The 16,891-nt window shown below is 34.0% G+C and overlaps 1 protein-coding gene across 7 annotated transcripts in view; it reads left to right on the forward strand.

The window, feature by feature from the left end:
• The first annotated feature begins 514 nt into the window (after nucleotides 1-514).
• The window catches only part of POSTN (periostin), a 47,069-nt gene continuing 30,692 nt past the window's right edge, over nucleotides 515-16,891 (forward strand). For 2 of the 7 annotated variants that reach the window (XM_069064635.1, XM_069064639.1), the window contains exons 1-7: nucleotides 516-878; nucleotides 2,303-2,401; nucleotides 9,597-9,661; nucleotides 11,508-11,665; nucleotides 13,586-13,750; nucleotides 14,745-14,891; nucleotides 15,759-15,900. In XM_069064635.1, the coding sequence (XP_068920736.1) occupies nucleotides 760-878; nucleotides 2,303-2,401; nucleotides 9,597-9,661; nucleotides 11,508-11,665; nucleotides 13,586-13,750; nucleotides 14,745-14,891; nucleotides 15,759-15,900 (895 nt within the window). In that variant the 5' untranslated portion in view covers nucleotides 516-759. Of the gene's footprint in view, nucleotides 879-2,302; nucleotides 2,402-9,596; nucleotides 9,662-11,507; nucleotides 11,666-13,585; nucleotides 13,751-14,744; nucleotides 14,892-15,758; nucleotides 15,901-16,891 lie in introns of all 7 variants that reach the window. The other 5 variants (XM_069064638.1, XM_069064637.1, XM_069064636.1 and 2 more) reach the window with 4 other exon arrangements.

A 16,891-nucleotide genomic window follows, 5' to 3' on the forward strand; every position in this document is an offset into this window, starting at 1 on the left:
TGTGCCACCTAACTGCCCTTGCGGATACTCATTAACTGTCTATTACCTGGATTGTTTAAGTATACTTTCCCAGGATAAGTTACATTTGGAGATTAATCCCCTCCCTCCTGCCCATCCCCATCTATATTGAATTAGAAAATCTTGAACTTAGTTTTCAGTCAGGTTTAAAAAAATAATAGACTAAAAGAGTAAGGGGAAAGAATCTGAAGTTTAAAATGATTTTTCTAAGTATCTTCCAATTATTATCAAAGACTTAACAGTTATCTTTGATCTCTCCTGGCCAAGATGGTAAAACATTTCAAGGTTGAGGAGTCATCTAGAAGATGGAAAGGATAAAAATGCAGTTCCATCTCTGGTCCAATGATTATTCCCTGGAGCATATCCACATCTCCAAAAACAATAGAATTATGCAGAATAGCCTGCTCCAGAAAGCTTTCCCTGAACAAAATCCCAATACAGTACAAAAGTCTGAGCACAGATTTAAACATGAAGTCACATGAAGTTCTGATTGCAAAGAGGAAAACTTCAGAGTCACCAGGAGGGGGAAAGAAAACTGGGTATGGTTAGTGAGTGCAGCTAACTTAAGCTGATTGAAGCTGGCAGCTTGAAGTTGCTGATGTTTCTTGGAGAGAGTTCAGAGTCTCAGGTTGATACTCTGTTCCCTCCCACAGCTCTCTGACATGCATATAAACCCCCAGCTCTCCAAAATTCATTGCCAGTTCTCTTTCTTGACTAACTGAAGCAGCAAGGCGACTAAAGATGATACTCCTTTTACCCATATTTTTCACACTCTTATTGTCTGCACTTGAGCTTGCAGACTCCACTGCTCATTATGACAAGATTTTGCTCCACAGTCGTATCAGGGGTCAGAAACAAGGGTAAGTCAATATTTCATTGTTTTTATTATTGTTTTACCTTATTTCATGCAAAAAAAGTAAAGGAAGAACGAAAAAACTTCTTTTCTTTACTCAAGTTTAATCCTTGAAAGGAAAAATGACAATTTGCCACTGAGTTTAGTGTGTTTAATTCATATTTTTAAAATTACATGCAGAGACTTTAAGATGAGCACATTTTTAGGAAATGTGTAGTTATTAAATCTAATTAACAATATATCATGTCTTTACACTCTTAAAAAGTCCAATTTTTAATCCTTTCTAAAAATCTTGGATGGGGCATCAAACTAAAGACCTATGTAAGAATCTGCTTTTACAAACATATTCTAAGTTTTTTCACATGATGTTAAGGAAAGGTTATAAGAGGCTAGAGTTTTTTTTTGCCTTGTTTTAGCAGACTATGTGTGTGTAAAGAGAACAGGATAGTGAAATGTAACTGACTTCCTCTGAGTTTTTGCCAGCATTGAATTTGAAGAAGTTAAAAATCCCCAGTCCAAGCAAAATAATACAAATAAGTCATGTTTCCTGCCATGGCACTCAAATCTGACTTGGCCTTCTTTTCAAATTAGGCCAGTTTAATGTGACAAGTGAACCAAGAAAATGATGACTTTTTGATTCAAAATTAATTTGAACACTGCTGACTGTGTCTCAGAGGAATTTTTCAGAGTGCTCACATGTTCACTAGTCCTTGCCGAAAAGATGAAATTGGAGTTTCAGATGAGAAATATATTTGGCACATAAACTAGTGACAGAATATTTTCTGATACATTTTATGCATGTCAAAAAGAAATCTTCATTTTCTGTTTGAATCAGCATTATTATAAAGGGTTTCCCATCCTGAACCTTCTGACCTAAATCTTCTTATTGGTTTTCCACTAGCATCTCCATAAATTGTTGATTATTTATTTTGAAATATGTGGTTTTCCACAAAGATTGTCTAATCTGCCTAAATCATGATATCTTGGCAGACATTGAAAAGTTCACCTCTCTTCCATTGGCCTTTGAGTGCCAGTTGTTTCAGAGACCTAAAACTAAGCATATTTTTAAAACTCAAATGCAGTAGCTGAGATTTTCAGCAATGTGTGTCTACACATACAGACACACACAGACACGCACAGACATCATACATGAAAATAAAATGCACAAGACATAAGACACCCCTATTGTTTAGACCTGGCAGTCTTTGTAGTAGTAGTCTGTCTCACCAGTAAAGTTGTCTCTTCCCCTCTGAGAAGGGGCAGCTCTTCTAGGGGTCCAGCAGGATTGTGTCAACAGCTATAATTGTGCTGGGGTGGAAATCCCATCTGCTTTTGGAAATGAAAGCCACATGTTAGTTTTTAGTGCCAGACTTTAAGATGAAATGAGTGTCATTGTAACTTTAACTCTCTTTTCTTTTCTTCATCCTCTAGCCCAAATGTCTGTGCCCTTCAACAAATCTTGGGCACTAAAAAGAAATACTTCAGCACTTGCAGAAACTGGTATCAAGGAGCCATCTGTGGGAAGAAAACGTAAGTTACATGCTCATTTCACAATAAGCCAGTTTGGCAGAATACATTTCAGAGAAAAGGTATGGAAGGCATACTATACTTTTTTAAATATAGTGAATGAGCCCCCACATTCATTCCCAAATGGAAAAATAAGTACCAGTTTTCAAACAAAAAATATCTCTATGAATGATATTAATGGAAGTCAGATTTCTGCCAGAATGGTGATACAGATAAGATAGATATGGCATAAAACAAAAAGTCCTTGGCTCAGTGTCAGGATACCGGAATCCCCTAATCCTTGATTTGCTATTAATTAAGGATTATGACACTGGGTAAGTGACAAAAACTTTTTGACAAAAACTCAGTTTCCACTCCTCTAAAATGGTAACTAAGTTCATTTCCATTCCAGTATTTTCTGATTGAATAGTGATACAGATATTTGGGACAACTACCAGCTACCTGAAATAAATGACTGAAGCAAAAGAGATTCAAAGAGATTCTTTGTCTTCGAGAGCTGTTCTATAAAGAACAAGACCAGTATTCGTTTTTGCAGATTCTAAAATATGTGCTGAGGCAATTACACAGATAACTGAGGCAAAATAAGATTGTGAGGTTTTATTAGAATTATCCAAAATTCTTTTCTAAACATACATACATGCATACATACCTCCACACACATATGTAGATCCAGTATCTGTACATTGGATCATTTTTTTCACTTTACAAGCAAACTTTCAAACTATTAGAAATGAGAATGATTCATTTCAGTACAAGAGAAAGCACAAACTGATATCAAGGGTCAGGATTCAAAGCTTGGCTTTGTTACTACCTCTTGTGACCTTGAGGAAGTCATTTAATATCTCTAACTCTAATTATCTACATCTGTAGAATAAGGAGGTTGAATAAGATGACCTATACAATCCCTCCAAGCTCTGAATTTATGATCCTAGGGTCCCAGAGCATTGTAAGTGCCAAAGATCCTTCAGAAGAAAGCTGTTATAATAATCAGGAAAGAAGTGCTTATCAGTACTTGTGGATGGATTAGTAGCACTCCATCAGGGAAGAGATAGATCATAAGAGAACAGGGACTCTTTAGTCAAGGGAATTGGGTACAGTTCTTACATCTTTGCTTTACTATATGTGATCTTGAGCAAGTATGGACCTCAGTTTTCACACCTGTAAAATGAGGAGATTGGACTAGATGACCTTTTCTCCAGTTCCTTTAAAATCTAAATCTATGATCCTATGAGCTATGTACATTAAACTCTGCTCTATTCTTGCCTTGGGTCACAGCCTCATGCGTGCTGCTATGAAAAGTAATAGACTCCCTCTTGGGATTTCATTACAACCCATTCACTCTGAGTATCAGGCTAAATAGGACAGAGTTGTTTCCAAAAACAGAGACTTTTAATATTTTGCCAGACTTTCTTAAGCTAAATTTCTTACCTTAATAAAACAACTTCTTAGTATGGTACACAAAGGATATAGATAAGCCCTCCAGAATTCCTTGGTTAGAACAACTCCAAAATTCAAAATGAGCTGTTCTCATTAATTAAATTCAACATGTATTCATTAAATTCTTCTATTTTTAAGGCATTAGAACATAGTAATTAGTAAATGCTTTTAGTGTGTACTTTCAAATCTAAGAAGTATGGCACAGAAAATACAGAACTGGTCTCAGAATAAAGAAGGCCTGGGTTCAAGTAAAGCATCTGATACATACTGGTTGTTTAATCTGGGGCAAGTAATTCTGTCCATCTCTCAGTGGCCCAGGTAAAAACTTTAGGTTGCAGAATAATGGCTGATCTGCACTGGTATAGGGTAGGAGTGAGGAACTGGTGACATCAAGGACACATGTGGCCTTCTAGGTCTTTGGGTATGGCCTTTTGACTGAGTTCAAGTTTTATAGAAAAAATATTTTTATTAAGGGGACTCACTCTGTGAAGTTTGGATTCAATCAAAGGGGCACACTTGAGGACCTAGAGGACCACTTATGACCTCAAGGCTGTAGGTTCCCTACCCCTGGTAAAGGGAGTTTCTTTACCAGGAATACCCTATGCCAATGAAATGTTAAGTTAAGAAAAGAATCAAAAACCTTTTGAATCTATTTTTTAATGTGTTGCTCCATTTACCACATTTCTTTGGGCAAGGATAATGTCTTATATGGGGTTTAATGATGCCCATCACATTAATTATTGTGACATGCATGCATATGTATGCTTATTCTATGAATATTATTAATCACAGTATAATATATAGTTGCTGACAATGTAAAAGAGAGCTCTTCTTTTAGAATTTTGCCATCCCTTTCTGAGGGATGAAGATTTATTTGCTTCTCTTATCCTAAAAATGGTATCCTGATAATCACAGCTACCAAAAGGGTTTAGCTTATTAGTTTTTTTTTCATTAAATTGCAACATACCTTTAATTTCAAGAGACTCCTCTTGATCCCTTTCATCCTGAGTGTATTGAGCTCTTCTCCATTCCCATTATTGTGATCTATGACAATTCCAGTGGGACTATTCAAACTATTCAGTACAATTTGATCCAGTAGAAAGATAATCTTGGCAGAATTTAAAATATTCCAATGAATGTGGGATGCATTTAGTTGGTTCTTAGTATTATAGTCATCATCTCTAAGGTGAACTTTATTCAAAAATCTCTCACACAGAGATAATTGAGATACATTCACAGGTCACCAAATGAAGATGAGAGATGGATGACTGATTAATTTGATCATTTAAAAAAATCTTTGCATCAGACCTGTGATTTCATTGGTATGGGGGGCTCTCATTGATGAAAATCCTTCTACCAACAGCTGTTATACAACTTATGGTTTTAAAGAGTAGGACTATATAAATGACATTATTATAAACCTACATATACAAAGAAAGAGTGACATCAGTTTCTTAATGACATAGTATCAAGTGACTTTTCCATGTCTCAATGGAAAGAAAATATACATTGAATATATAAATAAAGTTCTGAGAGATAACTTTTTGCAATATACGTGTTTCACATTGTTGCCTTGGCCACTGTCTGTTCTATTAATGAATTTAAACAGAAAACTAATACAGTTTGTAAAATGCCAGTAAAAGACTAAATCCTTCACCTTAATTGTAGTGGATCCATGCTTTTATTTTTCTCTCCTCTCTTCAAAACTCCCAAGGCAAAAATAGATATTACATTTAGCAAATTAGCAGAGGCTTTCAATTGCTGTGGGATCATTCTCAATATGACAGAAGACTATAGTGCTGTAGCTATCTTTTGAATATAATAATAATAATTAACATTTATATAACACCATGTGCCAGGCACTGTGTTAATGCTTTACTAATGCTACCTCATTTGATCTTCACAACAGCCCTGGGAGGTAGGAGTTATATTCATTTTACAAATTAGGAAACTGAGGTAAACAGAGATTAAGTGACTTGCCCAGGGTCACATAGGTAGTCTGAGGCCAGATTTTAACTCAGGTCTTCCTGATTTTAGGCCCAGTGTTCTGCCTACTTCACTAACTAGCTGTCTCACAAGTTCTAATTTTTAAAATTCAGAGATAATTACCATAAACTACATTTTTAAAATGAATGGGCTAGAGTGAATTTAATAGGCACATATCCATTTGTAATCAACAGAAATGTACTTTAAAATTTTTAACTTTTTTGAACTTCAAAAGTGAAATCTGAAAGAACCTAGAAATTGTTATTTCATGTTTCTGAGACTTTCTGATAATATCATACCTGAGTATACAGCAAACAAGTTTCCCCGAGTAGTATAGTATAGGGAATTCCCTCTTCTGCTATACCTTACATTTCTATGTACACACCTGCCCAAAAGGATGAAAAACAAATGATAAGGGTCAAGTCAAGGGTACTATAGGATTTTTATAACACTTTCAACTTTTTTTTCAACCAAGGACTTCTTAGGGTATCAAATGGCAGACGTCTGACCTTGGAATATTCATATATCATCAAAGAATTATACTCCAGGCTCATGAGAATTCAAATAAACCATTTTAGTGACTGAATAGAATGAAATTGGGCTTGTTACTGCTAGTTCAGGTCCTATCGTCAAATACTGGGTGTTGGATTCTTCCTTACTCTTTATTCTTGCATGGCAAGAGCCTTACTTGGAAGGCCCAACTACTAGATAAGAAAGGGAAATAGTTCTGAAAAGGGAAATCTTTATGGTATTCTGCCCAGAAGATATAGAGGTATGGTGTAATCTTACTCCTATCATATAAATGCAGCAAAGGTGCCAAGATTTGAATAAAACAAATGCCAAAATACAAACTTGCTTTCCATCAAAGGACTACTTAAGAGTCAGGCATACTTCCAAAATAAAAACAGTATCGTCTTTGTTCATTTTTTCACTCTATCTCTTTCCTTGATTATGCCAAGAGCTTCAGAGAAGCCACATCTTTTTCATGAACATATTAATACCTATGCTTTAAAGTATCTGCAAATTTACAAAACAGAAGAAATAAACAATCCTGATAGTAGCACTTCAGTGTTTGATATTCATTCACTTATGTTCAAGTTTCCAAAGACATCTTTAGGATGATACAAAACACAAGGTGACAAGAATGGAAGACTTCTGTTTGAATTCACAATTGGAAAATTTGGGAGTAAAGCTGAATCAAGATCTTCTATGTTTTATAATACAAGCAAAAATTAAATCTTCAAAGATTTAATGTACTTACCTAATATATAATGGTGAAAATGTCTATTTAGACCATGTGCTATGACATAAGCCTTTTGGGAAAATCTCATGGGGTTTTGTAGAATGTTAAGAAAACTAATAAATGTCTCTGAGATCATGAGGTTTTGAATTTAGAAACAGGAGAGAATCTAGAGTCCACCTAATCTAGGTCCCTTATTTTACAAATGAGGCCCAGATGGGACAAGGTACCACTTCCTTTCCCTGAAGTCACCTACTGTCAGAGGAAAGATTTGAGCCAAGGTCCAATGTTCCTTTCATTGTACTTCTTAGATGATGCCAAATGAAGTTTGAGGTTGTTATTTCCTATCAATATAGATCTCACTGGCCTCATGTTGCCTAGCAACTCCTTACTCCAAAGACGTTGGAATTCTTTTTTCTTAAAATAATCTAGAACATTCTAGAAAATAGCAATGAACTAACAATGAATTTTAACTCCTCTGAAGAAATGCATGGAAATTCAGGTACAGGAAAAAGAGTATTTATATACATGTGCGTATATATGCATATGTATGTACACATGTATGGATTTTCAAAAGATAATAGTATTTTATTACCTTTTTTAATGGTGTACTATAGATAGAAACTACTTCTTTGAAGGTCCAACATTTGGTCCTCTCTTTGAATAGCTTCTCACGTCACAACAGAAAACAGATTTAATGAGTTGTTTAGTCCAAGGTTAATAAATGTTTCATCCAATTATTTGGTGCATACAGATCCCTGTATTTATAAAATAGTTAAGAGGGTCACAACAATATTGCATTGGGTTTACATGTATGTTTTGTGTTTTCACAATGCAGTTAAAACTCAAGGAATTCTCAAATTAGTGTTATAGTGCAATCTGGCAATTGCAGTATGTTGATTTTTCCCCTTTCCTTCTTCATCCATCCACTCTAATTTTTCCAGATGTTTTACATAAAACCACTACAGCTAAGAAAAGATAAACACAAAACCAGAGCAAGGATCAGACAGGGAGCTTTAAATTGCTAGGAGTACCATAATTATCCCTACCCCCCATTTGGAGAACATTAATCTATTGACCCTCTTTATTGCTATTAAAAGGAAAACAGCTGTTATAGTTGATAGTTGATTTCTGATAACAGCTAAATAAGGTGTTACCATTATAAATTACATTTTCCTTATTTTAGTGAAGTTTATTAATAAGAATATTTTTGCAATTTTTCCCCAAATGCTTCAAATGTCTCCGTGAACATGCCACTTTTTTTTTTGCTTTTTGGGGGGCAATTGGGGTTAAGTGACTTTCCAAAGATCACACTGATAGTTTTTTTGTGTTAAGTGTCTGAGGCCAGATTTGAATTCAGGTCCTCCTGCCCCCAGGGCTGGTGCTCTATTCACTGCACCCCATAGCCACCTCTGAACATGCCAATATTAATAGAAATAACTGACATGTTGTAGGAGAAAAATCAATTAATCAACAAGCAAAGAACAATGAAACCAAAAATGAACAAAATATGCTAAATTATTGATGTAGTATTGAATCTACAAAGACTTTTCTAGCTTAGTGATTTAGAGATTATTTTTCTTTCCCAAGGGGATTTTTGTATTCTTTACCTATGTATCAATATTCCCTCCTCATCTGATTATGTATTAATACATCATCCCACTCATTTACTAATCCTCCAAGTTTCTACTAACTGTCAAAAATGCAGTTTTGTAATAATTAAAAGTAAACTTTCTAGATTAGGCCCTTAAGATCCCCAGGCGCTTTAGTTGCCAAATGGAATTTGATAACCTAAAGGTCAGCTCTACAGTAGCAGAAAGAAATGGAGAATTGTAATCACTATTTGTATAATTCTGGCAAAATTAATAATTTTACCTGAAATAACTGGAAAGTTGCAACAAAATTAATTGTTGTTGCTTAAAATATGCCTGTTTCCTCATTCTATGAATTCCCTTTGAACCAAGCACAATTTAATTGGTTGATTTTGAACATCAAAGAATTTTCTTCAGTGTTTTTGCTATTTGTTCAGTTTTAAAGTTCATCTGCCATTTGGTTTTTCAGATTTTCAGATATATTTGATGTCTCCCTTTAAGCTATAAATACTGATAATCAGTTCAAATAATTGAAATAAATTAATCTACTTTAGGAACTAAATTGTTCTTCCTCATGATATGTTATTGTTAAAGAATGTTCTGGGGGGTGGCTAGGTGGTGCAGTGAACAGAGACCCTGAAGTCAGGAGAACCTGAGTTCAAATAGAGCCTCAGACACTTAACACAAAAACTAGCCATGTGACCTTGGGCAAGTCACTTAACCCCAATTGCCCCTCCAAAAAAAAAAAAAAGAATATTCTGTTCTCCTGAAGAGTCAACGTGCCTTCTTAAGTTTTAATTGTACTAGTACAAAGTAATTTATGTATTAGAGAGAGACAAAATGTTGCATAGTTTGTCACCTAAAATCATGGAGACAAAAAATGCTCAGGAAGCTAATTCTAATCTTTCCCCTATTTGATTTCTTCCTTTTCCCCTGCATACAGGACTGTGTTATATGAATGTTGCCCTGGCTACATGAAAATGGAAGGCATGGAAGGCTGCCCAGCAGGTAAAATATCTATTACAGAATTTCAAAATGGATTATATCTGAAGAATATACAAAGCCAATGTCACATGGGGAGGGAAAAGATAGACTTTTTCATGCATGATTTCAGAATGTGAAATCTTTGAAATTGTGTATATATATATATATATATATATATATATATATATATATCAGGTCAAGCTTGCCCAGCCTTTGAGTGGAGGCTTTAGCTTTTTTAATTGAATTTATCTGTGATTCCATTCTTATGGTTATTAGAGATCATGCTCACTACATACCTTCTCATTCAGTATCAAATTACTAATTTTCATTGTTTCAAATTAATTAAATGTCATTTATTAAATCATCAAGCATTTACTAAGCTAGTAAAAGAATGGCTATTCTCAAGGAGCTTACATTCTAACATAAACTTTGTATGTCATCTAGTTCAACCACCCTCCCAATGCAGAATACATCTAAATAAAATATACCAGCAGTGAGACTTCCTGAGAATTTTTAACCACTTACAATGACAAGGAATCTGTTATTTAATAACATAATCTACTCTTTTAAAAAATATATTCTTAATGTTACATTTTATAAAACCAAATATACTTCCTTATAATTTTCATAGATCACCTGGTTCTACCTTCCAACAAAAAACAAATATATCTATTTCTTATTTCATATAAGTCTCTCAGATATTTGGAGAAGGCAAATAATAATAATATTTAGTATTATTTTTTGTAAAGGTCTTTATAAATATTGACTAATTTTATCCTTACAACAACCCTAGAAAGTAGGTACTATTATTATCCCCATTTTATAGATGCAGAAACTGAGGCAGAGATCAGTTAGGTGAATTATTCAGGTTCCCACAATTAGTGGGTATCTGAGGCTAGATTTGCATTTAGGTCTTCCTGATTCCAAGGGCAGTACTCTGTCCACTGCACCACATAGTTGCTAGAATCCATACTCACATGGCATTATTTTTTTCTCAGCATGCCAAACATATTCTTTAAGACAGGCTCCAGTGTGTGAAGCTATTGATTAAAATGTGGCAAAAAAGTACAAGTACAGAGTTACCAATGAAGAGTACACAGAGAGATAACTACTTCCCTTGTCCTTGGGACTACATTTCTATTAAACAAATAAGATTTCATTAGGTTTTTTTTATAATTTATGCCATAACTTTATCTCATACTGAACTTAGTTTAAAACACTAGGATTTTCTCTTCACATGAATGACTATCAGTTCAGGTCTGCTTCATTTAAGTCCTTCTGCATTTCATATTTTTAGCTTAATCGTGATATTGAACTTGAGATCAAGGATGGAAGAATGATATGGTAAAAGCACATTGGTTTTGTAGTCAGAGGGCCTTGACCTAGACTGGAATCCTGGCTTAGAAATGCACAACCTATGTCATTTGAGCATTTGGGGATTCGGTTTCTTCATTCGTTACATGAGATGACTCGAATGGACAACTACTAAGGTCCATCCAAGCTCTAATTCTATCATCCCTGTCAGGTTTTATTTGGTTGATTTTGATCTCATTATTTCATTCCAGAGAAGCCTTGTTGACTCTTGACTCTGTCATTCAGTGTATTAGCTACAGCCCCAAATTGTATTGTCTACATATTTGGTACATATGTCGCCTCTGTCTTCATCCAAATCCTGCTCATAGTTCCATATGACATTTTTTTAATGTAAAGGCAAGAGGCCAACTTTCATTTCATGTTAAATATGATTTATTGTTGAAATAGATTAAACTAAATGTATTTTCTTACATGAGATAAGGTTGAAATAATAGTAACAAAATGCTATGTGAATACTATACGAAAGTGCCTATTATTATCTTAATTTTTTTTTCAGTTTTGCCTATTGACCATGTTTATGGCACCCTGGGCATTGTGGGAGCTACTACAACTCAAGGATATTCTGATGTGTCAAAATTGAGAGAAGAGATTGAAGGAAAAGGATCCTATACTTACTTTGCACCAAGTAATGAAGCTTGGGACAACTTGGATTCTGTAATTGATTTATTATTATTATTACTAATATTTCTCTGCAATCAATGATGTTTAATTTTATATTTAAAAATGAGGAGGGGACCTAGGTGGCAAATGTGTTCAAATGTGACCTCAGATACTTACTAACTATGTAACCCTAGGCATACTTAACCCCATATGCCCTCAAAACAAACAAAAAATTAAAATAATGTATAGACCTGAGGCCAAAAAATTTTGAATTTTATATTTTAAAATTTGTGGCATGTGCATAGGCAAACATCCACAAATATATAAGCATGTGTATAGACAGAAAGTTGCATATATTTAACAGAGATTTGAAAAAAAAAAAAGAACAAAGGGGTTACATATTCAGGGCCTAAAGGATATCATGACAGAGTAAAGAAAAAGTCAGAGAGTTTGCCCAAAGGAAGTTTAAATTATATTTCCTTTTCTTTCTAGTTAATTTTGTTGTTGTTGTTTTGGAGTAGAGGGGAGGTGTTTGTAGAGGCTTTCAATATAATTTTAGGAAAAAGCTGAAGTACTAATTAGAAGGTATTAAAAAGATATAGTTGGGGCAGCCAGGTAGCACCTGTAAGAGTAAATAAGTAAGTAAGCGAGTAAGAGCACCGGCCCCCGTGTTGGGATGACCTGGGGATTGAATCCGGGCTCAGACACTTAGCACCCACCCAGAAACACCTGGCCATGTAACCTTAAACAAGTTACTTAACCCCAATTGCTTTAAAAAAAATAAGATATAGTTATTTCAGTTATATGTATTTTCCAGGACAAATAGAGTTTGAAAACATGATATCTTTAGAAAGCAACCTAAATTCAAGATTTTTTAATGCACATATAGATGAGAGGCTATATCAGATAGTGGCTAGAGAGCAAGCCTTGGATTCAGGAAGATATGAGTTCAAGTTCTACTTCTCTCAAAAATTAGCTGCATAACACAGGGAATGTCATTCAATCTCCAGTTACCCAAGGAACTCTTTGATACTGTAAGTTTAAGATCATATGAACAGGTATTGGCAGAGGTAGTTTCTTTACTGGAAGTTTCTTATACAAGTGAATTCATAGATCAGTTCAAAAAATTATGTGTAGGTATAAAATAAGGGAGGTTGAATAATAATTTACTTAGGTAGTTAGAAGTCCCAAATTTTTGTCTTGAACATTTCATTTAAAAGCATTTACTTAGGCTATAAGAATCTGTGCATCATATCTATAAAAAGGAGTTAAAATAGCTTAGCTTCAGGGCAGCTAGGTGGTGCGGTGAATAGAGCACCAGCCCTGGAGTCAGGAATACCTGAGTTCAAATCCAGCCTCAGAAACTTAACACATACAAAAAAAACTAGCCATGTGACCTTGGGCAAGTCACTTCACTAAATTGCCCCTCAAAAAAAAAAGCAAAAAAAATAATAACTTAGCTTCACCATTCCATGTAGAAATGCATTTGATCATCACTATTTATACTCATTAGATTATTCCTAGGCAGATTCTTAAGGATCACAGCTCTCCGAATTCATGACTGAAATACTGTATGTGAAAGTTCTTTGAAAACTATAAAATGCTATAGTAGACTCATTATCATTATTTTTTCCCATTTGGCACAAAAGAATTAATTCTCCTATCTGAGTGCTTATTTTATACTCAGGTTACTTATTTTTTTTATTCATTAAGTACCCATTTTCTGAGTGCATATCATGGACCAGGAACTGTAACAGGTCAAACAATTTTAATATTATAAATGTAGTTACTGATTTTTGCTAATCAAATAACAGTGAACACTCTAATGTAATTTTAAGTCATATTTATGTCAATTTTACTTTAACAAATGGCTACTGCAATAAAAAATAAAAGACTAGAACTAGTATGATTTACTATTAAAAAATTTAATAATAACTAATAAACCAAATTTCTACCATTTTCTTCTTCTTCCAGGATATCCGTAGGGGTTTGGAGAGTAACGTCAATGTTGAATTGTTGAATGCATTACATAGCCATATGGTGAACAAGAGAATGTTGACCAAGGATTTGAAAAATGGGATGGTTGTTCCCTCTATGTACAACAATCTTGGGCTCTTTATTAATCATTATCCTAATGGAGTAAGTTTGATTTAAATGTCTTACACTTTTCTGGATTATTAGTTCCTGGCCTATGATATGTTTGGATACATTCAAAGCAATCAATGTGGGGATATTTGGATTTTAGTATATAGATTACATGTACAATATAAGGAAAGTTTGATGCTAACAAATGATCATACTGCATCTCTTGCCTTCTGCAATGCTATCAATGTGAAACTGGATTTTTTAACAGGAAACCTACAGCTGTTATAGTTAATAGCTCTGAGACAAACATCTTTCACACACCTAGTAAGATTGCCAGAGACAGAATGTGATGCTTTCCGTCCCTATTTTTCCTTCTCTATTCTATGTAGTAGTAACTTGTGTTTGAAAGGAGATATTATTGGAAAGTGGGACATGATGTCCTGGAGGATCTTCCAACAATTACATCTCAGGAAGATTAAGGAGTAGTAATGGGACCATGACAATTAAGATGTGTCCAGTAAAGCCATTTAATATATTTTTCTGGTGATGGGTCTGCTTAGTGTTTGCTTACCTACTAAATGAATGGCTACTCCTCCAAATTACAAGCCAAAGCTGCATTTTAGAAAAGATTGTGACTGTGTGAATGGTGAAGGGATAAAATTGAAAATGTTTGTTCTTGAATCAAAGATTGCTTTTGAAACAATATCATAGCTTATCCCTTTTTTAAAATAAAGCAAATAATCAGGGCAATTATCTGAGTAATTCAAGCAAGCAAACATTTCTATTTCATTTATGTGGAGTCTTTGAGAGTGTCAACCTGGTACCTGAATTTTTTGGAAAGTTGTTTCTATTATACTCCTTTACTTCTGTAGACATAGATGTGTATTTGTCTTCATAAATAGACTGAAAGATTTTGCTTCCTGTGGTATTTTCATTACATTTTGTGAGTTGCTATTTACTAAAAAACATAAGAAATTGAGAAAGACCATTATGTCTGGTGGTTAATTAGTGTATCAGAATTCTGCCTTTTTCCCCCAATAAATTATAGGTTGTTACTGTTAACTGTGCTCGAATTATCCATGGCAACCAGATTGCCACAAATGGTGTTGTCCATGTCATTGACCGTGTCCTAACACAGATCGGTACTTCAATCCAAGATTTCCTTGAGGCAGAGGATGACCTTTCATCTTTTCGAGTAAGTGTGTGTGGGGGTGGACAGTGGAGGGAGGAGAAAAGGAAAGACATAATAAATGAATTGTCTTTTATCTTAATTACTTTTTTTAAATCCTTTTGGAATTAGGAACATTGCTAAATTTGGTGATGATTTCTAATACATTTCCTGAAATTACATCATTTTTCCCCATTTGAATAGGGGAAATCTTTTCCTGAATTGAAGTCATTGTATCATATTCAAAGATAAAAATAAAAAAAACAAAATTATAAAAAACTGGATTATCATCATAGTAGTTCACATTTGTATAGTATTTTAATGTTTGGAAATTTTTTTGTACCATTGTCTTTAGAGGCAACTCTGATGAACTGGGTAGAGATAAGGTCCAGGACTTAGAAAGACCTGGGTTCAAAATACAATCTCTGACACACACTGGCTGAATGAACTGGACAAGTCACTTACCTTCTCAGTGTTCTAGGCAATTCCCTAAGACTCTAAATTTCAGAATTGATCTACATTGATAGAGGGAATTTGTTCATCTGGAAATTCTCTATCTTAATGAAATGTTAAGTGTTATCTTTATCCTTCACCCTCTCTCTCATCGTATCATAGAACAACATGTAACCTCTTGGTGATCAATAATAATGATGATTCCATTCAGTACAGCAAGTATTGATTGAATAACTTGTCACTGAGTGGGATTCAAAATAGTAGAAAGAAAAGGAAAAGAAAAAAGAGAGAAGAGTAGGAATTAGAGGAAGAGAAGAAAGCTGATTTGAATGGCATAGTTAACTATGCCAATCAGGTCACTTTTAGTACACCATAGTAAGTCATTCTTACATTTGTGTTTTAGGCATCTGAGTGTCAGTCATTCCTACATTTGTGTTTTAGGCAGCTGCCATCACATCAGACCTATTGGAAGCACTTGGAAGGGATGGTCACTTCACACTCTTTGCTCCCACCAATGAAGCTTTTGAAAAGCTCCCAAGGGGCGTGTTGGAAAGGATCATGGGGGATAAAGTAGCTTCTGAAGGTACCGACATTTCTTTCCTTTTATTGTATTCTGCTATTCTAAGAAGAAATAGAAATGAGATGAACTTGTACAGCCCATAGCATTTTGACTTTGTGTGGTAGGGACCATAAAAAACCATTTTCCTTAAATAACCTCTTAAGTACATAAAAAAAAACCTTAAAATGTAGATGGAGTATTAATGCTGAATTAAAAGCAAGCCCTAGCACTATATTTTCACATTTTAATGTTAAGCACTCAGAAGAATATAAGAAAGATTTCCTTTGCTAAAATTTTGTTCATTGTTGGATAGACATATTAGGTGTAGTACTGGTTTACAGAGGTTTTTTACATATTTTAAAGATAATTTATGTGTCCAAATATTTTGCAGAAATAATTTTTCTACACCTTTGACTTATTTTTCATCTTTTACTTTTTTCTAGACTCTGTGTAATTGTGAGGGTTTAATCAATATAAATGAAATCTACTTTGACATTTATGTATTTCTACATTTAAAAACTGTAAATGGTTGACGTGTTTTATAATCTCATCCTTTGAACACTATAAATTTTAATATATCAATAAAAGTACTCTACCATTGCTAACTGGAGGTTTTCTGTTGGAATTTACTAAGTAAATCTTTTATTTAGAATTCAAAGAAATTTGTGATTTTTTTATTTATAAAATTTGTACCTAGAAAAAGTTTTTTTAAATTAAAAATTTACTGTTTTTGTTTATTCCTTGAATTTTTCCTAATGATCAACAGAAAAAGATAACATTCCCCCTTTTCCCCAGCAGTTCTTCAAGCTATAAGTAACTTTTACAAAACTGTATTACAACTTTCAATGTACAACTTTTAAAGTGCCCAAATAAAATGATACATTTTTCAAAGTAAATAAAAAAACAAGTTCTAGGATTCATAAGCTTTACCAATTATCTTCATAGAAATAAATTGTAACTATTTCAAAAGGATAAGTAAGAATTTTAAGGACATGCTAAATCATCTGATATTCAT

Source organism: Petaurus breviceps, unplaced genomic scaffold (genome assembly GCF_028583685.1).
Source record: "Petaurus breviceps papuanus isolate PSGF00001 unplaced genomic scaffold, PetGlider_PUasm1.0 90639, whole genome shotgun sequence".
NCBI classification, from domain to species: domain Eukaryota; kingdom Metazoa; phylum Chordata; class Mammalia; order Diprotodontia; family Petauridae; genus Petaurus; species Petaurus breviceps.